The sequence below is a fragment of the Alternaria alternata genome (genome assembly GCF_001642055.1).
Source record: "Alternaria alternata strain SRC1lrK2f unplaced genomic scaffold CC77scaffold_14, whole genome shotgun sequence".
NCBI lineage: Eukaryota > Fungi > Ascomycota > Dothideomycetes > Pleosporales > Pleosporaceae > Alternaria > Alternaria alternata.
Genome location: NW_017306203.1, coordinates 160,747 through 184,400, shown reverse-complemented (window position 1 = coordinate 184,400; position 23,654 = coordinate 160,747). Strand labels below are relative to the sequence as shown.

Genomic DNA, 23,654 nt, shown 5'->3' with positions numbered 1-23,654 from the left:
CGAATAGTCTCGCCCAGCCATCATCTAGACATTGTTCCTCGACATGGAGATTACCATACCTCCTCCATAGGCTGGAGAAAAGAACACTGCCAATCCCTTAATCTTCTTCCGACTACCCGCAACAGTTCGACAAAACGGAGCGACTCTGTATCCTCGAATCGTCGAGCTACATCAACGTAGCCATGCCTTCACAACAGCCTACGGTCCTCCGTCCGAGCTGGCAAAAAATTCCATCAATTTTCTCCACTATCCAGTCATACATCCCAGCAATAGAGTGGTTCTACTACTTGACCTATATCTCGCACATAATATGCAAGTCCGAGTCAGCCCATATCGCTAAAGCCAACCTCATATGCTTACTGCGCGCTCGTCCGACCATCCAGATGTGGCACGAAGCACTACTCTCTGAGATGTATGATGATGATGAACCCAACCTGCCATCAATGCTGAAGGGTACAAATTTCTTGAGACCGTCGGTACAAAGATTCTATGAACATACCGCGCAGAGGTTTGGGCTCATGACAAGGGCGGATATCTTCGTCGCGCGGTGCGTGGTCGTAGATTCTATCTACAGGAATTTAGACGATGCACAAGGAGCTGCTGAAGCGGCCGAAGAGGCGAAACGAAAAAATTTATTACAAGAACAGGGAAAATTAGTACAACAAAAGCAAAAGGCCCGAGAAATTTCACTAGCTGTGCATCTCCGCTTCGGAAGCCCGAGAACAGGTGCGCCGCCTGTCGGTCAGATCGGGGTGAATGATCTCGCTGCGCTCTTAGCTGCGATTTCGTTGCAACTACCTCCTGAGCTACCCGTTCGGGCTGAGCCCGTACTCTTCACATTGCCACTACCTAAGCAGAAAGCCTCGTGGGTGAGAGGTCTTGCCCGCAGTCTGTCCCAGCTAATGTCATAGCCTACAACGTCTGTACCATCTCTGCAATGTACTTACATGTGCGATAAGCTTCAAGATAGGTTTGTATATATATCTGTGAGCTTGGCCGCTACTACACGCTCTTCCCCTTGTTTTAGGTTTTGTCTTTGTTCTAGGGCGAACATCTGAAGCACACCCTCTTAAGATCCCTTGCTAATAAATACGTTCCGCGAATGAACACATTGAACCTATAGTATATACTCTGTCTTTTAAGTGACTCTAATTCATGGTCAGGCTTAGTCGCCACGAGTTGTATATAGCAAGCGCCGTCAACTCAAGCCGGACTTACAGGTGACGATTGGAATTCTCTGGCGGGGATTTACCTTGGCAATCTCCCGTGAGGGTTCATCTTGGTCATCCCCCGTGAGGACTTTCACAGTGTCTAGGCGCTTTAAAGCTCTTTAGAAGTTACTGAGCCGATCTTCACCCATAACATACCAAAGGTTACGTCTCTAATATTCTCCTACTTCAACTGACACCGAGCGCATCAAACAGGACAGTGCAACAAGTACTCAGCCGCCTCGTTGCCAGCACTAAGATATATTCTCATGCGCCGCGCAAAGGTAAGTCGGCATCGAACAAAGAAGCTAGCAAGAAACACGCTGACCTCTCGTCGTCATTCCTATAGGCAATCTACCTTCACAACGAAATCGTGGTTATGACTCATGATGACATGCTTATGCGGAATATTCCCAAGTTTGTTGACAACATCTATCATCTCGTATCAAAACTATATGCTAGAGAGTCGAACAGCTATATAGCTCAGGTGTTGGATTCGATGAATCGATTTGCACTTACAGAAGGTGCGAGGCCATCAGATGCGAATGCCGCGAGGCGTCAGGTCATGCGATGTCTGGTGATAGTGATGGAGAGCCAACAGCAGATGACTAGGGCTGTTGGTAATCTGGCAGCGGAGATGGATAGCATGGCTGTTTGAAGGAAGGTTTGCGATAATATGACGAAGGCTGGAGGTACTTGACATGGGTCGCGAACTTACAGATTAGAGGCATAGCAGTAAAGAGGTAATCCAGGTTACCACATTGACACCAATCCATGACAAGACATCGTGAAGTATTGAAAGGGCAAATGTATACACCCTTGGGGGTTACAAGGGACCAGCCCAAACTTGTAACTTGCTAGTGATCACTTGGACAACAATACCGGGCGACTAGCGCTCAGTCCACCACAAGCACCCGTGATCCAACTACAACCGAACCACTCATCCCTTCTTGGCCTCCTTTTTGGCTGGCACCGGTACAAGACCCTTCGTGTAGAACTCAGCTCCAAATCTCTCCACCTCCTTGGTGAGACTAGAATGACTCCTAACGGGCCGAGCACCAGCTGTACCCGTGAGAATCCTGCCCGCAAACGTCTTGTTGAACTCGTCGACAAAGGTTTTCCACCCTTTGGTAGGCTTTCCATTGGTAAGGTTGGCGAGGATCCACGTCCGCTCTTCCTGCACATAAGCCTGCACAACCTCGCGGAACCTCACGCTGGTATTGCGCCGAATCTGCTGAACAGTGCGCTTGTTCAATGCCGTGATCGCCTCTTGCGAAGCCCAGTCGCGCGGCGGCGGATTAGCGAAGACGCGCTTTTTGCCATTCTTGTCAAGCAGCTTGATGACGAGCTTATGCTTTTGGTCACGTACGGTGCCATCGGCGAGGAGTTCGAAGCGGCCGGGGACGAACTGGGTGAATTCAGGCTGGGCCCGGAAGTCGGCGTCGTTGTCGTAGGAGGTTGCGTAGGCGCCCCAGGTGACGTTGCGGAAGAGTTCTGGTTTCGTGGTGTCCTTGACGTCGCCAGCGACGCTGGATGCGTCCGAGTCGTAGTACTCGGCGCCGTCTTTTGTAGCGGCGGCAATGAGAGCGGCGTGCTCGGTCTTTTGGGGGTCGAGGATGCGCTTCAGCCGCTTCATGGTGGGTATGGGGATGGGGAGCGAAGGGGCAATTGGGGGAAGCTGGACATCGTCTTCATGGTGGGTGAATTTGCGCTTATGGCCAGCGCCAGCAATGGGAGAGGTGGAGGGGTGGAGGGCAGATTGGATGCATCTCAGCTTGAGCTTGAGACCTGGCCTTGCAGCCGACGTATAGGTACGCGCGTGCCGAAGTCCAGCCAGGATGGTGGCAGCCTCGTACATCGCGGCGTCAGGGGAGACCAGCTCAACCACAGGCAGGGATGGTGAAGACATGATTTCGTGAGTATCGTCAAAATTTAACAGTAGAAATGACGTGTGCGTCAAAGTGTACGATAATGAAATTAGAAAGTCGTAAAAAGAAGATGTAGAAAGCTGAATCTCTAGCGGTAGAGTCTGCAGGGAGATGAGCTGGTTATGTATGAGTCCTACTATCGACGTCTGCTACTCATTCTCAATAAGCAGCTATTATATCAAGGTGAAGACGTGATATCTGACCGTTTACGTCCTTTCCCAGTGGTGACGCTTGGGGTTGGTATTGTGCGACGAGGTGAAGACGCAAGAGCGTCCCATTGTAATTAGGTTCATCGGGGGGTACAATAGAACTGGACGAGATCGCATGCTACATTTCGACCATGCTTTCACTCAATGTCCTTTCACCTTCACTCATTCTCCAACGCTGACAATCCTGTTTCGTGTGATCACTGCAGACTCCATGGTTTGTGTTGTCGTTGTGCGACTAGTGCATTCTCGTATTGTTGGTACCTGAAGCTGTCAGTATCTTGCCATCGGTTGCCACGAAGTTGAGTCTCGTATGTTCGCATTTGCATCAGACTAACATGTAGTGGAGTCGACATAGTTCGTGCGCAGCAAGCTCGTGGGGATTTACCTTGGCGATCCCCCACGAGGATTCATCTTGGCGATCTCCATTGATAGCTCGTAAGCACGCTAGCGCCAAATGCAGATCAGCCGAGGTGCCATGACATCACTCGGCGATTAATCTTGTGAACCCTTTTCAACAACACCTCGTTCACGGTCAGCTACCACAATCAATGTGACCGCTAGTATCACTTAAGCGTCCTCAGAAGCGCTTGTAGAGCAACATTGATGATACTGTCCCACTTCCTGCAATGCGGAAGCGGGCGCATGTGAGAGCGACGCGACGCGTCAAGGCAACAGCTTTCAGCACCACATCCTCTACTTCCATAATTTGATGAGTATACCCTAGTGCATTGGATGCTTTGTTATTCACATATCACACGACTTTTCCAAGACAGTATGGCTGGTCTTCCCACCATCGACGTCGTAATCACTGCTTCGCCTGCCGTTTTCGATATCGACGGATCTACCGAATTGAGTATTCGGCTCAATCTTACACTTCGTCACGATAGACCAATCACATTGTACAAGAGAGAGATCAGTCTCTTCGACGGCAAGATCCTTCATGCTCAGGGGCTTACATTCACCGATACCAAGACCGGGCAGCATGTGCCACGCAACACGATCAATATATGTTACTTCCAAAGCGAAGGCGGGATATCATGGGCTACGAGATGTAATTACGTTACACTATACCCAGGGCAAACGCATGTTATCGAGACACGCATTATACCTCGGGACGCTGACGGACGAGAAAAGACGAGCTCCACAAACGACACTTCGTGGTTGAGATCGATCAGGTTTGCTGGATTCGAAGACGGACATACATACCGAGTAGGAATAGCCAATGATGCTGTGGTTGATAAGTGGCTGGAAGGGTCGATATGGGGAGTCTTGGGATGGCAGAAATTAGGTTGGGTACCGAAGACTGTGCGCGCGGATATCAGGTATACAGTCGTTCAGTCGATGGCATTCACGATTAAGCGATCTGATGCCCAAGAGCCACCCAGAAGTCTTGTCTCGATGGTTGATTCGCTTCACCGAGCGTCCGTTGACCAAGAAAAGGCACCGTGTTTCGAAGTCGTCTAGGCTATATACGATTATCACTCCCAGTACCTGCGTCGGTCTTTCTTCCCACCAGCAATCATGTTCACAAGACTCTTCTTCAGATCTCCGGTCATTGTGCAAACAATCTCCTCCGTTCCCGCAATTCTGTTGGGAACATTCTTCCAGCTTACACGCTTCCTTAATTCCCCCTTCTCGACGTCCCTAACAAGTTCGCTCAGCAATTGCGCATTGAACCTGTAAAAGCCCACCAAATGGCGTCTATACACCAAATGCGATAGCTCGTGCAACATCGTCCTTGTCAGATGATGGATGGCAATGAAACAACTGGGATCATCATCTTCACGTAGCCGCAATTCTATGTTCAGAGGAATAGTCTGCCTGGCTTTGGTGGATCCGTGTCTAGTAGTTCGCTCTACAGTCTGACATTTGCCGTGGCAAGAGGAATAAGGAGAGAGCTCATGCAGCATGGGGACGGACCAACTATGTCGGCGCATGATGGGCGCGATGATGTAGGCGCAGCGGCGGAGCAGGTAGAGGGCGTAGACTTGGTGGGGAAGGTGGTCGAGGGTTGTGTAGCAGGGGAAGTATCCATCTAGACCGCGTTTGTAGGAAAGCTGGGAGAGGTGGTGGTACATGGTTGGGTTGAAGCGCCGGACCCCTGCTTATGGATCCTAAACAAGGTCCGCAACTTTTCCATAGAGGTACAATCAGCAGATAAGGAAGAGGGAGAGAGATAGCGAGCTAGAGTGGTCAGTGAAGACCTTGATCGATGGCAATAGCAGGCGGTAAATCTCCCTGCTTTCCAGTGAGCGCGGACTTGCGATGAATGTCAAAGCTAGTTGTAGCGACTTTAACCAGTGAATCCAGCATGAACTCTCAACTATATCATTGTATCAATCGTGGTGATACTACCTGAGCTATGTCATCCTATCACTATTCTGTAGCCTCAAATATCTGCGCAATGCTCATAAATGACAACGTAGAGCATTTTCCAGTCTGAGATGCATCGTCAAAGGCCTTCTTCTCATGATCTCTAACGCGCGTTTCCGCATTTACACCACGCACAATGCTATTGAAGATTCTTGATTCGACCTGTCAAGAGGACAAAGGAACTTCCATATCTGTTTTAGAACGGAGTTATGACTCTGATTCGATCGGTATTTACTTACACTCGCAGTGCTCACTCAGCACAACAGACGCCAAATAGTTGCAGCAGGATCGTTCTCCACGGTGTCCGTTTTCAGCGTGAACAAACGAGAACAGAAGGTTGGAACGTGGATGAAAAATTCCTTTGATAGGTTTTCTGGCGGCCTTTGACGATATGAGACATACAAGAGAAACAACGAAGCAAAACATTGATGACTGTAACCCAAGCCCAATGCAAACCTTCCACGGGGAGGCTCTCGGGAGCCCACTTCGCACTTACCTCGAAGTCATGCCGAAAACCTCGCTTAGGTGACACAGATACCTCTAAAAGTACCACATATTGTGGCGTTATGCCTCCTTCCTCCTTAGGAAGATCGTCCTTGTAACGTTTTATGCTATCAGCTTGTCCGCGTCCGCAGTGGCGGAACTATCTGTCGCCATAACGATAAGGTCGGGTCCGTTGGAGTGACGGAACCGGATCGACGACTGTGATCTCAACACATGAAATTGCATCTCATGGACCAAAACAATATGAGACATGCATCTACGTTGGGGGGACTTCCTCGAGCTCGTCGATAGGGTTGCGTTGCTAGCCCTGAAGCAATATTGTATTGTAGCCTGTGACAGCAGAACGTATCCATCGTCTACGTACTCTTCGTTGCATTGGAGCATGCGCATTGAGATCTCACGAACTTTCTTTGATCATCGTTCATTTCGCCGATCACCAAGGCAGTGTAGATCACAACCCAAAGCATGATACTATGAAAAGTCGAGTCGAAAGTAGGCCACAACACGATCATATCCAAGACAAAACTGAAAATCGTTGCCAACATCGCACAATAGACTGTAAGTGATGTTTCCAGTTGGACGTTTGTCAAAGCCCGGATAAGAAAGAAAATACCGAGTGTTAATGGGAACGTAAGGACAAACCAAATACACCACTGAAATCTCTTCATGAGGCCAACGACAAATTTGAAAGACCTCGCTAGACATGCTGGACAAAGCTTGGTGAAAATTGGTGTCATCTTCAAACCCTGTTGGTTTATTAGCCTCGAGCTACAGTTCATATCTCACTCATAGACATACTACTCTGCTAGTCACGTCTCTTAATTCCTCTGGGATTTCGTCAAGAATAAATCTTCTGTATCTCCCATTCCTAGAACGGTCGTGTTCCGCTCGCAATCGAACGAGAGCTTTCGTTCTCCCCTCACCGTAAATCAATGGCATTTGCACGTCGAAGCAACCCAAAAGACAATACGCAGCGTCCTCTTCGCGCTTCGTTTGTCGATGGGTCGTCCACTTCAACCTCTCTTCGACGCTATATCTTCGAAACTCTCGCGGATAAGCGTCGAAGAGTTCGAGTGGTATCTTACAATGTACCGCAATTGAGTCAGCGAAATCTTCCAGACGTCCTAGTGTTTCACCATTTGCAGCGAAGAATATCACCTTTCTAGGCGCCAGTAGTTCCTGAAACGTCCAACCACGCGTGAACCATCTGCTTCCAAGAAGCGACGCAACAGGAAGTCCATCTCCTTCAATGTTCCAGGTCCGTCGAGGAACGTCTGATAGATAGACGAAGCATACCGTCGAGTTCTTGTACCATTTATACATTGAGTTGATTGCCTCGGTAAGCTCTGCACTGCTGCTCTTGTCTATACAGCATGTATCGATCTGGTAAGAACAATTAGTAAACGAGGTAAAAAAGGAAAGAGGGCGGATCATAGGTACCCAAAAGTATCCAATCTGGTCTTCGGTAGCCCGCTGCGCACAGAACCTAAGTTTCTCGTAGCCAGGCTTTGCCCTTCCCTTGCCTTTCCCTTTGTAAATGTCCTTAAATACGACCTCCTCATGATCCGCACCCCAAGTATGTGAGAGAATGGCGTACGGTGGGATGTCGTCGATAAATTCAACCAGGCTGAAGTCTGTATCGCCGTTGGCTTGTTGCTGTAAAAGACGCATGGAGACTGCTGAGAGAAGTGCCGCAAGCGAGCGCGTTTTTTTAGTAGTGAGGTACCTGATTCGTGAAATGATGGTACAGCAATATTGATGCGAACTGCGAAGAGTAAAGCGTAGAGTGGTGATAAGAGACGCTACAGTGGGGGCCTGAAGTGAGGCTGAGCGCGAAACGCACCGATCAGCCCCGCTCAACAGTCTGCCTTCTTACTACCTAAGTAGGCAACCACTGATTCTGATCCTTTGGATTAACAAAGCATGAGTCTTCGCCAGAACAAGCCTGAGCTGCAACACAACAATTAGGTTTCTTTGTTGACCTAAGGCTACTCATTTTCGAAAGCAGAACTCTAGGACTCCAAGTGATGCGATAGTTTAGATATCGTAGCGCCAGCATGCAGTCCAGTCCGCATATACCTAGGTACGCTAAGTGCTATAGGACTTACTGCCCAAGAATATCGATGCGGAACGTGTAGATTCTAGCGGCGGCTAAGCTACTGTTATCGGTGCAAAATGGAACGAGATCATAGAGAAGCCGATCGGAACGCTGAGATTTGGATCATATGAGGCGCCTGCGACAGATATCCGTGACAAGGAGTATTTCGCATCCGCCTTTGCCACGGTGACGGCGATGTCGCAGTCGTCGTCTCAGCAAGCCGACGTAGATGGCTGTTTCTCGAAGTTGTCAAATCTCCCTACGGAACGGAGCCTGGCGCTGGCTTGCTTCGTGGCACATGTGCTACGATGGGTTTTTGATTCACCGTTCCATGTCGACGATTCAGAGCGGGATGACATGAACAACACATACTGTTGGGTTGCAAAAAAGTGTAAGTACATCACCCATGAAGAGACGACGAAGCTGACTATCCCAAAGGCGGCCTTCAGATGGTGAGAACATTAGACACCCTAGCCACTATCGGGATGAGCCAAAACAGTCACTTCGGAGAATTTGAAGTCCCCAATCTAGCTGCGAAGCAGTCTGCGGACTTCTACGACGAGTTTGCGAACTATCTTCCTTTGAACCAGTCGCTCGATCATGATGGTTTCAAACTCAAAGTATGGTTGCATGAAGTCATGCAATTGAAGCTGGAGCTTGTCGTTTCGCGATATCATCATCGAATCGAGTTCGTTAGGCCGGGAACCATGTTTGATAGCAGCTGGATGACCGAGATACCCGACGAAGAGGGCAGCGCATTGATACCAGACACGCAGTATCGTGTTCGTCTTTGTGTCAGCCCCGCTCTCGTGGGTCGTATCGACGATATGAAGTGGTCGCAAGGACCTGTATCGACTCACGAGTCTGAAGAGTACAAGCTTGCTCTTTTGGAATCCAGAGACTTCTTCACTGAAGACACCGTTCAGGAAAAGGCTTCGCCCCGAAACGGGCTTATCAGCCGAGCCGTGGTACTTGTGGAAGCAGTGCCAAAAGATGGAGGTATGGAAGCACGATCACAATAGACATCCCGTCGGTTTTCTGATCTTACTCGTTCGTAGGGGTTTAGAATCGGTTGCGTTGTTGGTTTCGTCGATGATGCTGGACGTGTGATGGCTCGTTTCGCTTGTTGCACCATTCTGAGCTGATGATGGTTACTAGTTGCGGGGGAAGAGGCTGGGCTACGAGCACTGTAAGCGAAAGCGAAGAGTTGGTGTCGCGTAGCGATGCTGCCACCGGGTGATGGGGTCTCAAAAGGCGAACATATGCACTGCAATGTATGCATGCGATTAGCGAAACATAGTATTACATGGTTTTTACTTGGACGGCAAAATATGGATAACATACTCTTGTTTTACAATCATGTCCAATCGTGCGTCGCTATTAGGCCTCCTCAATGCAGCGGTCTCCGCATCGTGCCATCATAGTATCTATATAATGCAATCCTTAACTGCAGGCAACTTCCTTGGCTAGCAACAATGTATTCTGCTGGTGCGACTCAGTCTTCCGCACCATTCTTACATTGAGAGTTTACCTTGACCCAGCGCAAAGTCGTTTCTGTCGAGCGATGCGACGTACTGCACTCAGGGGACAACATGAGCTTCTTGAGAATTTGCCAGGACATTGAGATTACTTCTCTCGCAATCGTTAGAATCGTTGTCGTCTAGTAGTGCTTACTTCAATAGCCGGTGGGAGTACTGTGATGAGCGGCCCGAACATAGTAAGCTTTTAGAGTAGTTACCAAGGGTGCCGTAGAACACCAACGGTAAAGGTCAGGCACTTCGCCCGATCGACGACTGATCTACCGAACACTCTACCCCTGCGATCTCGAGTTGACTCCACGATTGTGTCCTGTTCGAACCGTCCCCAACTTCAGCCTTGGTTTTGGGTCCTGCGACGTCGGCCGAAATTGGACCCGGCGCGTTGGGCGCAACCATTGGTAAGTAAAAGCGCCGATTCGCAATGCGTACGACAGTACGTGTACAGTGGCATCGGGTGCCTCTCGGGTCCTAGGATGCCGTTCGATTGTAGCCCAAAAGCATCGTCGAACAAACTTAGATTCAGCGTCATGCAGTAATGCGATCCAATTGAGGCTCCACGGGTGAGGCGTTGCGTTGCTTTTCCTGCTCCTCGGCAGCGAAAAAGAATGAAAAGGTGGGTTGCCGCACGTGAAAAGAAAAGCTGCGTCGTAGGAGGCGCGCAGCAGAGCGCCAACCTGGAGTGCAGGAGATGAGCAGTCAAACGGCATTTTCCAGCTACCTTGATATCAACGCAATGGGCATATGTAACGGTTTTCACCGCGATCGATCATGTTTGGCCTGGAAAGGGGAGGGTTCGGTGGGCGAGAAGACAGCCTGGTGCTTTAAGCGCACACCCCTCTTTCCCTTACTCGGCATATGTGATGCGCAACCCATAGCTTCTCGCGCGTGCGCCTCACCCACTTTTGATAGGAGATCAGCATGATGTCGACTTAACGGCGTGTAGGGCTGTCTATGAGTCGAATCTGGTATGATTGACAATATGTCTGACAAGTTGAGGGTTGTCGAACATCTAGGCAGTACCGAAACGTACTAACCCCTTGGCGTCGCGTGGTGCCCAGCTCATGGGGTCGCCTACGAATCGTAAGATGTGGAGAAGAGATCCGCTCTGTTTCCACAACACCATACCCTTTTGTAACACTACGCTGTCGACGATCCTTATGTCGCAGAGGCTAAGTCCCTCCTCATCGGTATCATCCTCAGGCTCAGATCCTTCAGTGCGGGAAAGGAGGACCGAATAAACCCTGCTCCGCGGGGTGGAAAAAAACAAAGGAAAATCTTAGTAAAAACAACAACATGTTAACGAAACTGTTGTGCAGTCCATTCCGTGCTTCATCTATGTGAGGGAGCAAGCGACGAATATACAGCTCTTCCCGTGCGAACTCTCGGCTACAGGCCGTTGGTAATCTCCATAGCAAGTTTCAGCGAGAAAAGGCCGGCCTCGGGTCATCGCGGCTCACCCATACCTCAAGATCCGGGCTAAAGGCTACCCGCAGACGTCTTAGGGCCACAGTTATTCTGCTCACCAATTTCTAGCGAAGGTTGATCTTACCTATTTTCCAGCGTTCCCACCTCTCGACCTACCTCGGCGACTCGAAGTGTTATCGAGCAGCTGCGCGCGTATTGTCGATGACCGATCTGCAGATTTTCAGGGAGTTTTGCTTCTCTGTATTTGTTTGCAATGAGGCTGCGAGCCCGTCAGCAGTCAGCAGATCAGGTTGCGACGTTGTGAGATCGGCTAGACGACTGCGACGGAGGAGGTAGCGTCCTGTCACCTTCAATGGGCCAGCACTAGGAAGCCGGCCCGGGCCTGAGTCAACCAAGTTCTGGTGCGGTTGGACTCTTGGAGGCTCCTTTTTAGACGGTTCGTGACAATGTACCGCCAAAATCAAAGCTCCATACTACAGCGACGTAAGAGATGAGAGTGCGTAGTATATGCGTACAGACATGGGGCTCATCTCTACATTCGATCCGTGCATACTTAGCTCCATCTAGCAGGCACGAAGGATGATCATGGTTTTGTGTGCACAGATTTTTACGCTTCGCTTACAAGTTTCCGCGAATGAGAGTTTCCCATCTCCTGTACGACATCGCCCCATCCACGCCACGTTCCTGCATATGTGCACCCCTCCGGTATTCGACTGATCCCCCCGAATCCACAGCATCCTTCTCTGTTCGGTGGGAGTCCCGAGAAGGAATCACATCCACGATCCCTTGGCCCTCATGCAATTCTACGAAAATTCCATCAGGGATGATGGCAGCCGAAGGAGCCACCTGCATCGAGATGAAACATTGCACCCGGCAAACATGGTTGGTGGCACCATGTACGCCATTGCAAAACGTACGAACCACGAACGGTTCAAGGGCATCCCGTACATAATTATCGCACGGAAATGACAGTTGAAGTTGAACAACTTCTCCAATATGCCTCACGGACGGACTGATTACTACACCTCATGGACTGGGTTCCTTGCAGATCCCGGAAAGACCGGAACATCGCAAGGAACGTGTTGAGACCGATCTCACACACTTGGTGGCTCTCGCGTTTTCGACTCAGGGCCATGCCGAAGGTTTTCTGACAGGGCTGCAGACCCTGGCACCCGCGGAGCTATTGGCGAATGTCACTTGTTCAGTGGGTGTACGGAAAGTGGGGACGTGCATAAGCGCGGTTAAAGGTACAGCCACCATCGATGCGCATACCACCAATTTCGTTCAGAGACCCTGAGCAGATTGTGAAATACTCCATGTTTCCCGCAAAAGACGCCTGATTCACCTGATCTGGTCATCTTCAGGCCTACACTATCACATCATGGCTGGATCATTATCTGATAACCCGAGGGGCAGGCAAGCCGTCGAGATCTCTACGGTGTTCACTGGTTTAGCCTTCATAGTCGTCTGCCTTCGACTATACACACGGTTCTTTCTAATTCGCTGCGTGGGGATCGAGGATGCCGGCATAGCACTTGCGATGGTAAGTAACTTCCACGCCACGTTGTGTAGACTCTTGCTAATCTTCTGCTAGCTTTGCTCCATAGGCTTGACCATCTGCATCGGTGTCCGTCAGTATTCCCCTTACATCCAACCACAGCTCTTTATGGAGGCTAACATTCTGTAGAGGCCAAAAATGGTATGGGCAGACACACCGACACTATCAACGATGGTGATATGACCACGTTCCTAAGAGTACGCAACACTCATCACTCATCCTAAATCTCCACTAACACCAAGCTATAGGCTTTCTGGGCCAGTCTTATCGTGTATTATCTGTCACTCGGCTTGACCAAGGGATCGATGCTTCTCCAGTACCGACGTATCTTCCCGACCAAGTCTTTCCAGGTCGCAAACTGGATTACAATGGCCGTTGTCATCAGCTACACTATCTGGACGGTCTTCTCCAGTATCTTCATGTGTGTACCCGTGCGAGCTTTCTGGACACATGAGAAGGCTACCTGCCTTAACCAATTCGCCGTCTGGTTTACCAACGCCGCCATCAATATCATCACGGATTTCGCAATCATTCTCCTCCCTATACCAGTTATCCGGAAGCTCAACTTGGGCAAAAGGCAAAAGATTGGACTCATCTCGATCTTTGCGATCGGTGGATTGTAAGTACCCCTCACTCGTATTACCTTGTTTCCATCGGGCCTTTGTGCAAGTGGTTGCACATGTGTTTCATCGTGTAACCACAAATGGCTTGGTTATCGCGTCGTACCTTGTTGTATTCCCGGCTCTTCTCGCGGTCGGTTGGGCAGCAGATCTACCCCTGCTTTCATCTGTTACAAAGAAGTCACACTAACGCGCAACCTTGCAGTGTTTGCCTGGTATCCATTCTGCGTCTACAATCCCTTGTAGCGATCTCAAACTCCGCCGATCCAAGCTACGACAATCCCCCCGCAGCTACTTGGAGTTCAGTGGAATCCAACGTTGGCATCATTTGCGCCTGCTTGCCGTTGCTTAGGCCATTAATCACCAAATGGCTTCCAAGAGCCTTTCCGTCAAGACACCGCAGCATATACTCGCACTCTCGACCTCAGAATCGAACATACGGCAGCAGGGGTGGCAGCAAAGCGCTACGCACCAAGGACGACTACGTTCTAGACGTAACAAAGCGCTCGAACGGCTCGAGCGAGGAGGGGCGAGATATCCAGGTCGTGACCGACATCCACGTCGAAGTTGACGGTGCCGATGGAAGGAGAATAAGCGGCTGGAGAACGCCTGCTTCGCAGAACAACTGGTCGGACAATATTTCCGGCAAGGAAACCCAACGGGAGAACAGCACTGAGTCGCTGGTCAATCAACACGTGCGGGTGTCCTCACGGTAGATTTTAGATCTTTCTTATGTTCACTCCACACCCTTTGATCAAAGTTTCGTAACGATACCCCATGACCTACATCCTATTAATAGAGAGTGCTTCGACTCTTGTCAGCACCCACATTCATTTCAACTAGTCTTTCATTGCGTAATTGTTCTTTGTTTATTTGCCTTCAACAACGTGATGGTGCATCAAGGTTCCAAGCTACATAAAACGTTGGAGGCTATTCGTATCAACATCGTCCAAAGCCCTTTCCCTGAATCTCAATCGAATGACTTGAATATGATTAGTAGAACCTTAGACATCCAGATTTGACTCTATCAAAGGATATGGCTCAAATGTCCCCACGATGCCTTGCCAAGGAGAACCCCCGGAGGGAAATCTGTGGCGGTGCGACAGAGGGATTCTATGGCGTAGGTTGCGACCCTCGAGGGCTACCTGACCGCCGCTCAAGACACCTTTAGCGAACCCAATACTTCGTCAACCGCTCTGCTGCGAGTTCATATATACATTTAGCATCAACAAGTAGCTCATCGCCACGCTCGAGCACGACCTCACTATGGCTGAGCTAACGAGCAACACTAAATTCACCGTGGTGAAGAATGCTCAGCAAGCTCCAAGAAGTACAGTACATGTTTACAGCCACCTGATAAGTCAGGTGATCTGGACATCTGTGAATTAGAGCACACTTCCGTTGCTACGATTCACGTGCATTCACTTGCACGTCTGACTAGTACGACGCAACACTGCTAGCGCAAATGATTGCCTTCTGTCATTGTATAGAGGCTCGTTCAAGCTCTCTATTTGCTGACCTAACACCACCCACTCAACTTGGACTCAACTTTCGGTAGCTGTGAACTGGCATACCCAATAGTTGAATCCAATCACGACCGCTCTCGAACGTCAGCACAACCGCTACCTGTATAGTAGCTCCCGCCTCTACTGGAACAAACACAACCGCAGCAATCGTTATGGCACCGATGGCTGCGGTCACATGCAATGAGCATTCATCAACTGCTCCACCAAGGTCAGTGACCGCCCTTCTTACCTAGACAAATCTCCTAACACCTTTCAGTCCACGCATGCAGGACGCGGTTAACTCCATTTCTTCCCGCACGTCTACATGGGGCGAAATCACATATTCATCCGCAGCGCCAAGCACGTCTATGACACTGCGCCGCTCGTCTTCAGCCTGCGACTTGTCGGAGATGTTAATGTCCGATACCGCCAAGACTTACACTGTAAACCCAACACTTTTCGGATTCCAGCTCACCATTTCCTACGGCATTACCAAGGTTCCGCAGTGGCTTCATGACTCTACCGGACGTGATATCCAGTCAATACCTGTCTCATCGTCCTCCGGAACCAACGCGGCTGTTGAGCTCTCGCCTGTCAAGGTGAGCGTCGTCATGCTCATCGTTACTTTTGTAACTCTGTGGCTCGCGCAGTTTATCTCCGAAGATCTCTCAAGCTATGCTACAGCAAGCCTATTGCTTTGGCTAGTATTTGGCGGTCATGAGCAGCTAAAGCCTGATGAGATGCTGGTTGTAAAACCGCTTGACTCGCCATATGCCACCACACCTGAATGTCTTCAAGAAATTGGTTCTCCAGCTATCGTCGTCACTCCTCCAGAAGACACTCGATCCGTTGTTGATCATGACACCAAGCTTATCACGGTGGTCGAGAGCATCGACTTTGCGGAAGTGACTTCGGATATCGTCGAGCTATATACCCCTCGGATGCAAGCTTGGCTGAAGGAGTCAACCCTCGACTTCGTTCCCGAGCGAGACGTCACGTCTGTGGATGGTATCGCAGATTCACCGAGTCAAGTCACACCCTCAGAAGGCGTCGTCCAGGCGTCGCAATTGGTCGTCCATAGTAATGACACCAATGATCTCCTCGCCTCACCGACGGTTTGGGATGAACAAGAAGCATTTCTTAGTTCTTTGAATGAGCTTCCTGACCTCGCCACTGATACTCCCGGACTTCGGCTAGCAGCCGTCCTCCTCGAGCATGACTTCCCCACCTTCAGGATCGGTGAGGATTTCTGCGCATCTAACGACGGTTGTCAAGTCGGGCCTGTTTGTTTGCCTGGTTCTGAACAAGGTGCTGGGTTGATGTCTTGGCCAGATCGTCCTGTGGCGGCAGATAGGTTTGACATCGACTACATGCGCGATCGGCTCCAGAAGTATCTTCCGAGACGGACAATCGACAAGATCGCTTCCATGCAGCCCGAATACTGGTACAGGACCCGAGATCGAAGCGGCTTCAACGTACTCGTTTGTGATCTGGAAATAGAATGGCTTAGGCTGGCAAATAACGGACCTTCCAGTTACAACCTTGAATATATCAAGCTCATCACTGGACAGTCCCAGAAGCGATACACGCCTGAGTGTCCGCCCCACTGGCGTTTCCAGTACTCACCTAACGACTCGGCTAGGCCATATCTCGATGTCGAAGAGGAGTTTGCCATCAATGAAGGCATTGCTGATTACAACTTCGATTGTAGAATAGAAGAGGTGGTTGGCAGAGTACAGAATACCCTGCGAACAAACGAACAATTTCGAAAGGTAGACTATGGCAGCGAGCATATCCTGCAATGGATCAGCAACGTCGAAGAGAAGCGGTTGGTCGATCCACACGTCTATGGACGGTGCAAGTGTGGCGAGGCCGCCATGGAAGCTGTACGATGGTACCGTCGACAAGATGAAAGCCACTACAATCCGAAGAAGCAGCGGTCTTTCAAGAAGTTCCCTCTTCGTCAGATGTCTAAAGACGAGTCCGACGATCGCTACGTTTGCGATGTTGAGCAGCGAACGGCATATCCCCGGAGCCAGCAGATCACGCAAATCTGCAAGCAGCACAGGACCGTTACGGATAGCATCTTCGTTCTCGTTGACACCTCTGTCGAAGACATCAACGATCGGCTCAGCAACCCAGGTGGCATGCTTCCCACCCCTGGCAGGAGGCATTCGTCAATCTACCCCGATGGCTGGCATGTCAAGAAACATGCCGTACAGCGTCCATTCGAGCAGCGCCCTCCCCGCTGTCGGCACGGGTTCCTTCACAGTATTTCCTGTTCCGAGTGCTTTCCACGACATCATTTCGCTCATAAGTGCCAGGAGTGCATCGAGTACTGCTTTGCTATGAACGCAAAACACCCCAACATAATGGTGCTCGACGCAGCTGTGGAGGCTACACAAGGCCACCAGAACTTCGACCTAGCACGGGATGCGCAGACTAAGCACCGGAAAAATCTGCTGCATATCTTCATGGGGGCCAAAATTCCTCAACTCTCTTTTACATCTCCTTCTCCTGCTGTTACACCATCGGCTGGACGGAGGCGTGAGTAATGAACTCACTCCGGACTTAATTCCAGCAATCCGCTCGCCACCAGCCAAGCTCTCTCACTTCTAGGCGTATGAATCTTGTAGTACTCTTTGATAGCCACTTGGCATTGTTGTTTAGATCTTTGAATAGTTCGGCATGGTGACCGATTCCCGCGAGGATTTACCTTGGCGATCTTTCGTGGGGATAGTCCTTGGCGTTCCAATAAAGCTAAGGCAGCAAAAGGAACTTAACATGCCGTTGAGATATCCTTGCTAAGTCCACCGAGGATCAGGACTTGGAACTAGGTGATGGTTACGAGCTATAAGCTACCATAGTTGGATGTTGGCGCTAATAGGGAGTAGAAGAATTTGTTGTACTCTTTCATGTCATATCTGGCGCTTGAGGCTCTCTGGAGTCTTCAGACTCGCGGACCTTACAACCTTGTATTTGTTAGCAGTGCAAGGACGCTTTGCCTAACTCATCGCTCCTTCGAACTTTAATGAAATCATGTTCAAAGCCCTTCCCCAACTGCGTACAGGTGGTTCATCTAGAATACGATCGAGCTTCGATGAGCGAGCCTTTGAGAGGCCTGTTTGCCGGAGCGCCCTACGGGAAGAGCAAGCCGTTCGAGACTTTGTGACTTTGGTTCGGCCAAAAAGATATGCCGAGTACCGATTGATGGAATCACCGCATCCACCCGTCGGCGGGGCTGACTTTATGCGCCGTCCTCGAACTGGAGATAAACATCGCCTGCTAGCCGACCAGGTGTGATCCAAGGATGGCCCACAGTCGGTGAGGCTCCATGGTTACATCTCCCAAAGTCAGCAGGCAGCTATTCCAACTCGAGATAGATAGTAACGGCAAGAACTTCCAGTATCGGAGATGCGCATTGATGTATAGCTAGGCTGAAGAGAGCTGTCGCTACGAGCATATGGTGCTCGGGTTGCCGTTCGGCGCGAACGAAACGTGTTGATTGAATGCCGTGGATCATCGGGCATGCCAGGCAACATGACGCAAGTACCGAACTTGCTGAGTGGTATACGACCCTGTTCGTTACATTTCCTGTCGTGTCAGTTCAATCACATAGGCGCCGGCGTGGAGATGGGAGGGTTGGTGTCGGTGTTTATCAGGCAGGTTGACCGTGTCACTAGCCACAATGAGCCACACGATGACGTGTCTGGATCGCGCTAAATGCCGCCTTAGCCACAGGTTAAGCATTCTCCGCAAAGCTTGACACACCAATGCTTCTCCACTCTCAACATGGGTGAAAGCTTTGATGTTTACTGACATACTTTCACGCCCGCTGTTTCCAACACACGCTTTGATAACACATGCGCGACGCCATTGCTACACCAGTAGAAAAAGAGCAGCGTATTGCAATTGCACCTACATTCGCGAGCATCTGGACAGTCCGCTAGTCTTGAGGCTTCAATTCTATACTTTGATGCTGCCCATAGTGTACTGCATGCCTGGATCGGTCCGGCACCAAATCCACATCGCGCGGGCGGCATGGCCGGCCCTCGGGAATAGCGGATCAGACTACCAAGTATGAGCAAGCTGACGCGTTCACACCGGGACCTCAAAGGCGGAGACACACTGTCACTGTTCCCATCTCTTCCGAATCACGAAGAACATCTATGCTTTGAGGTTCAGAGTCACAATACCAGTGCTACTGGACGCGTTTCCGAGTTACCAATGATGTAAGACTGAGAGCATCGTTCTGTCACCATCGTCACGATCAACAAGATGAACTCCCTCCAACATCCGAACAAATCAAACCCTAGTCTACACAATCGTGGCCAGCCTCATGCTCCGCAGCCAATCCTCGATCGACTTCCAGCCACTAGCCCCATCGGCAGTTGGTGAACATACCCGGGAGCGCCACACCCCTGACTAAAGGATAAATTGATATAGCCGAATCTGGCAAGTTTGATCGAGTATCCCATGCATGTAAGCGTTCAACGCCGCAGGCATACCAGGATTGTGTACCTCTCACTTTACTGTTCTCGATAGTCATGATGTCGCTTCGAATTACGTATGCTCGGTGGAGTATGTCGGGAAAACCATGGAGTAGTGTCGCTGTTGTTTTGTCCGGCTGTGTATAAAGACAATGGCGTGCTCTCCAATTACCCTGCAGTCGCAGAGTGAGCTGACCACTGCTAATCAACATGCGATACTCTTCAGCCGCCGCACTCCTCTGTTCTTTGGTAGGCTCCGCCAATGGCCTACCTGCACCTGCACCCCAGGCGTCAGGAGCCTCTGGCCCTACGGTACCAGGTCCTGTTGATCCTTCGCAAGTCCTCAATATGCCACTACCTTCTGGAGCATCAGGTTCTCTGCGTGGTTCAGAAGACTATCTAGGGTACAATCCTTCGAATCCAGTCGACATGAAGTCCACCGTTATTCCACCCGAAGACTTCGAACTTGCACCTGGACAATCAGAGGACGCAAAATTGGGATTGTATATTGATCTTTCCAATGTGAAGAACCCGCAGCCGATCCGCGGAGGTACTACAGGACCTACGGAGCCTGGTCCTCGGTAAGTTCACTGCATCGTCATGAATAGAGTCATCTGATTCCATTGCAGTACACCGGCCTATGATCGCTTGAACAGCGACGTATACGCTCCGCCATCTTCCGATATGGGCGAGGTAAGCAACGCCAAATGGCCATTCGGTCTCAGCCACAACCGCCACGGCCTTGCCGGAGCAGGATGGGCACGATCGCAGAACACCGACCAACTACCGTCCTCGGTCGCAATGGCCGGAACAAACATGCGACTGAGTCCGCACGCGTACCGTGAACTGCACTGGCACAAGCAAGGCGAATGGGCGTTGATGTACATACCACCCCTTTACCTTGCACGCCTACTCAAGCTAACAACATGCTCAGGCTCAACGGCAGCGTACGCATAGCCTCGATGAACGAAGCCGGCCAAACCTTTGTCGACGACGTCCAAGAAGGCGACGTCTGGTTCTTCCCTCCCGGCATCCCGCACTCGATCCAAGCCTTTGAGAATGGCTGTGAATTCTTGCTCATCTTCAACGACGGCTCCTTCAGCGAGGAAAACACGTTCCTCCTCTCTGAACTCATGCTGCGCAACCCAGAAAGCGTGATAGCAAAGAACTTCCGCACATCAGTCAAGACATTTGAAAACATTCCTCAAGAGCAGCTCTGGATCTTCCCTGGTACTCCCGCGCCGAAGAACATTTCAGAGCAGAATGTCACGGGGCCCGCTGGCGTGATTCCAAAGGAGGGCGCGTATACTTACCATTGGAGCCAGCAGGAACCCGTAAAAGTACCCGGTGGTAGTATCAAGATCCTCGACCCGGCTACCTTCCCCATCGCGAGCACCTTTTCCGCTGCGCTCATCACCGTCGAACCCGGCGCGATGCGCGAACTGCACTGGCACACCACGTCGGACGAGTGGTCGTACTTTTTGTCCGGAACCGCACGCCTGACCGTGTACGAAGCGCCTGCTGCGTCGCGCACGTTTGATTTCTCGGCCGGCGACGTCGGATACGTGCCCGTGCCTAATGCGCATTATCTCGAGAATACGGGCAACGAGACGTTGGTGTACCTCGAGGTGCTGCAATCGACGCAATACAGTGATATCAGCGTGAACCAGTGGCTGGGTATCACGCCGAGGCAGATTGTCAAGGATCATTTGAATGTTGACGATGCCTTTTTGGACACGCTGGGCGAGAGGAGGAGTAAGGATTTTGTGGTTCAGGGAAACCCGGATTTGACTACGACTGATTTCACGCCTGGCCTGCATGGTGGTGCTTAAGATGATATCACGTCTAGCTACATCATCCCCGCGCTGTACTATCTTCATGTCGCACCGCCACAGCATTCCCCGGGGCAATTCCTCTTCACAAGGCGCCGTGAGGATAATCCTTGATGCGACAACATGATGTCATCTTCATCTGTCCACTGCTCTATTGCCCTTGATCTCGCTATGGTGTGGAAGGAGTGGGAGATTAGACCATCAGGGCATATTTAGATCTGCGCGTAGTCATATAGCGATTCTACCTCAACATCTAATCTGTTGTAACAAACATAACCAAGCTTGCCTTTCTTATTCGCCCCGAAAAACAAAAAGATTCTCACCTCACCCCAACCTTTCCTCACATAACTCTATTGCCACATCTGCCGTCGCACCATCAAAAAAGTCATTAAGTATAACCACGACACTCTCCTCACTCGTCAACTTCTTCCCCATATCGCCCCTCAGCAGCGGCAGTATCTTGCCATCACACACCGGCTTCGTCGCGAGGATCGGACTCGTACTCACATCGCTATCCAGCACGCTAGCAACGATGACATCTCTAATATTCGTCGCTGTAGCCTGGCACTGCAGCAGCGTGATAGGGTGACCCTTTGGCGGGTCCTCGGCCATGTCCGATAGCTTAGCGACCATGGAGTCGCCAGTCAACGTAGCATTGGCAGCGTCGTCGTAATTTGAGACCTGCGCACAGTCCTTTAGGAGAATGAGGCGAGTGTGGCTCGCGCGCAGATTGTGAATAGATTCCCGCATCATGGCGTCCTGGTTGCCTACTTTGAGCTCTTTGCCCGCGAGGAGCGGCGTGAGTACGCTGAGTAATTCTTCGTCGGTGGGGCGCGGACAGTCTGCTGGCACACCGTCCCATCTGTTGTGCACGACGATGATCTCGTCCTTGTGCTCGTCCAGGAAACGGATGATGTGGTCGAGTAATACGCGATACGGCATACCGGGTATGGCGCCGTGTTGGAAATACCACGTATCCTCGAGGGAATTCACCTTTTGCATCTGGCGATGGCACTTTGCGGGGCGGAATTCAAAGTATCGTGCGCCGATCTTGAGGATGGTGTCGAGCGTGTCCTTCTGCGTTATAGCTAGTGCGCGGATAATGTCTGGTGCGATGCGGTTTATGGCGCCGTCGCCGACTTTGTTGATGATGGATAGGGCGTGGGGAAGGCTGCGGCCGAGGACTTCTTTGATGACGCCTGTACCTGCGTTCTTGAGGAGGGAGAGGCTGCTGGACATGTTGTTCATTCCAATGTCGTGAGAGGACGGTAGAACCATTTTATGGAAAGGACGGTGCGATTTTTCTGAGCCTTGTGGGATGACATCGCGCATCCAGTTCTCGTAATTCTTGCTAACAGTGATATAACACTGATGTTGTTTTGGCAACTCCGCCAACCCTGGTCCAGCGTCGTAGAATCCATAGGTGATGATGAGATCGTTGGCGAAGATGCTAGGTGTTTGATCCATTTTTACCATTGTGCCATCTTCTAGCTTGCCTGTCATGCTGTTGATTGCAACCCATTGATTTGTGAGTTCTTGACCGTGCTGGCGAACGATGAATTCGAAGTTTCCCGTGAACTTGAAATGGGGCAGGTTGGATGACTCTACTTCAAGGTGGTCGTGGAGGAATTGACGCTGAGAGCTGAGCTTGACGCTTTGTTTTGGTACTGTGTACTCAATCTCCACCCCGTCAACGGCGATGTATGTGAAGCACCTTACGCCCTTGGAAGGCATGTTGGATTATATGTCCTCCTCGTTCCAGCCGTGTAGTAGGCGCACTGGTAGCACTAGTGCATGGAGAGTCAAGACCCTGGCGACTCTATTATGGTCGGTGAAATGTGTATAGCATCTTGAGTGAACGCAGTGATGCGGGGCAGCATCTCATATAATATGCAGCCGGCGATCTGCCAGCCACGCGTTTTCAGCTCTGTCTAGACTCTGCGGGTCGTTAGCGGTGGCTTAGCTGTGGTGTTGAAGTGGGGGATCCCGCTGCATGAACCAATGAGACGCGCCAGCCGGGCCGATGCCAATCTGGTAAAGCTCGTCGATTGCTAGCAACAGTTTCTGTTCATGACAAGGGCGCTAGCAACAAGCAAGTCGGGAGTTGTAGCAGTCTTGGTTCTTTGACCGTGTTTCCATTCTCCAAGTCTTAAACAGAATGGGTGATTACTGAGTTGCTCATGGACCACAACCCTCAGGCCTGTAATGTACCATCGCCAATCTGATCATATTGACTCGATGGACATCAGGTCGAGATATGTAAGGATCAGACTGGAACCATCAGACGAGAAAATTCTATGCGACTGTTCCTGCGTCGATACAGTTTGATGCCCTGCGGATCAGGCCGGTAGCCAAGGCGACACACC

General features: G+C 50.6%; 9 protein-coding genes across 9 annotated transcripts; 5 read left to right on the top strand and 4 right to left on the bottom strand.

Moving 5' to 3' along the window:
* Window positions 1-182: 182 nt before the first annotated feature.
* On the top strand, window positions 183-911 carry CC77DRAFT_1010081 (hypothetical protein; the record flags this gene model as incomplete). The annotated part of the gene is made up of 1 exon (XM_018523625.1): window positions 183-911. The coding sequence occupies one exon, from the start codon at window positions 183-185 to the stop codon at window positions 909-911; it is 729 nt and encodes a 242-aa protein (XP_018384260.1).
* Window positions 912-1,995: 1,084 nt separating this feature from the next.
* Window positions 1,996-3,282, bottom strand: CC77DRAFT_1021729 (hypothetical protein). Its single transcript, XM_018525317.1, has one exon. The coding sequence runs from the start codon at window positions 3,115-3,117 to the stop codon at window positions 2,149-2,151; it is 969 nt and encodes a 322-aa protein (XP_018384259.1). The 5' UTR covers window positions 3,118-3,282; the 3' UTR covers window positions 1,996-2,148.
* Window positions 3,283-4,667: 1,385 nt separating this feature from the next.
* CC77DRAFT_173497 (hypothetical protein) lies at window positions 4,668-5,666 on the bottom strand. Its single transcript, XM_018530451.1, has one exon. It carries the CDS (start codon window positions 5,421-5,423, stop codon window positions 4,824-4,826), a length of 600 nt encoding a protein of 199 aa, XP_018384258.1. The 5' UTR covers window positions 5,424-5,666; the 3' UTR covers window positions 4,668-4,823.
* A 1,342-nt stretch (window positions 5,667-7,008) lies between these two features.
* Window positions 7,009-7,893, bottom strand: CC77DRAFT_938723 (HET-domain-containing protein; the record flags this gene model as incomplete). Its single annotated transcript, XM_018534633.1, has 2 exons — window positions 7,009-7,605; window positions 7,663-7,893. 2 exons carry the CDS (start codon window positions 7,891-7,893, stop codon window positions 7,009-7,011), a joined length of 828 nt encoding a protein of 275 aa, XP_018384257.1.
* A 622-nt stretch (window positions 7,894-8,515) lies between these two features.
* CC77DRAFT_1051309 (hypothetical protein) lies at window positions 8,516-9,653 on the top strand (the record flags this gene model as incomplete). The annotated part of the gene is made up of 3 exons (XM_018527661.1): window positions 8,516-8,711; window positions 8,759-9,319; window positions 9,479-9,653. 3 exons carry the CDS (start codon window positions 8,516-8,518, stop codon window positions 9,511-9,513), a joined length of 792 nt encoding a protein of 263 aa, XP_018384256.1. The 3' UTR covers window positions 9,514-9,653.
* Window positions 9,654-12,664: 3,011 nt separating this feature from the next.
* CC77DRAFT_1062761 (hypothetical protein) lies at window positions 12,665-14,177 on the top strand (the record flags this gene model as incomplete). Its single annotated transcript, XM_018528563.1, has 5 exons — window positions 12,665-12,826; window positions 12,878-12,914; window positions 12,971-13,038; window positions 13,090-13,460; window positions 13,667-14,177. The coding sequence occupies 5 exons, from the start codon at window positions 12,665-12,667 to the stop codon at window positions 14,175-14,177; spliced, it is 1,149 nt and encodes a 382-aa protein (XP_018384255.1).
* A 550-nt stretch (window positions 14,178-14,727) lies between these two features.
* CC77DRAFT_1010075 (hypothetical protein) lies at window positions 14,728-17,644 on the top strand (the record flags this gene model as incomplete). The annotated part of the gene is made up of 4 exons (XM_018523624.1): window positions 14,728-14,791; window positions 15,099-15,195; window positions 15,244-17,513; window positions 17,637-17,644. 4 exons carry the CDS (start codon window positions 14,728-14,730, stop codon window positions 17,642-17,644), a joined length of 2,439 nt encoding a protein of 812 aa, XP_018384254.1.
* A 1,714-nt stretch (window positions 17,645-19,358) lies between these two features.
* On the top strand, window positions 19,359-21,450 carry CC77DRAFT_173209 (Bicupin, oxalate decarboxylase/oxidase). Its single transcript, XM_018530450.1, has 3 exons — window positions 19,359-20,037; window positions 20,086-20,337; window positions 20,391-21,450. Exons 1-3 carry the CDS (start codon window positions 19,667-19,669, stop codon window positions 21,286-21,288), a joined length of 1,521 nt encoding a protein of 506 aa, XP_018384253.1. The 5' UTR covers window positions 19,359-19,666; the 3' UTR covers window positions 21,289-21,450.
* Window positions 21,451-21,618: 168 nt separating this feature from the next.
* Window positions 21,619-23,022, bottom strand: CC77DRAFT_965878 (PLC-like phosphodiesterase; the record flags this gene model as incomplete). Its single annotated transcript, XM_018535723.1, has 1 exon — window positions 21,619-23,022. A coding segment is annotated over one exon (1,404 nt), but the record flags the coding sequence as incomplete, so codon positions are not given.
* Between the last annotated feature and the right edge of the window lie 632 nt (window positions 23,023-23,654).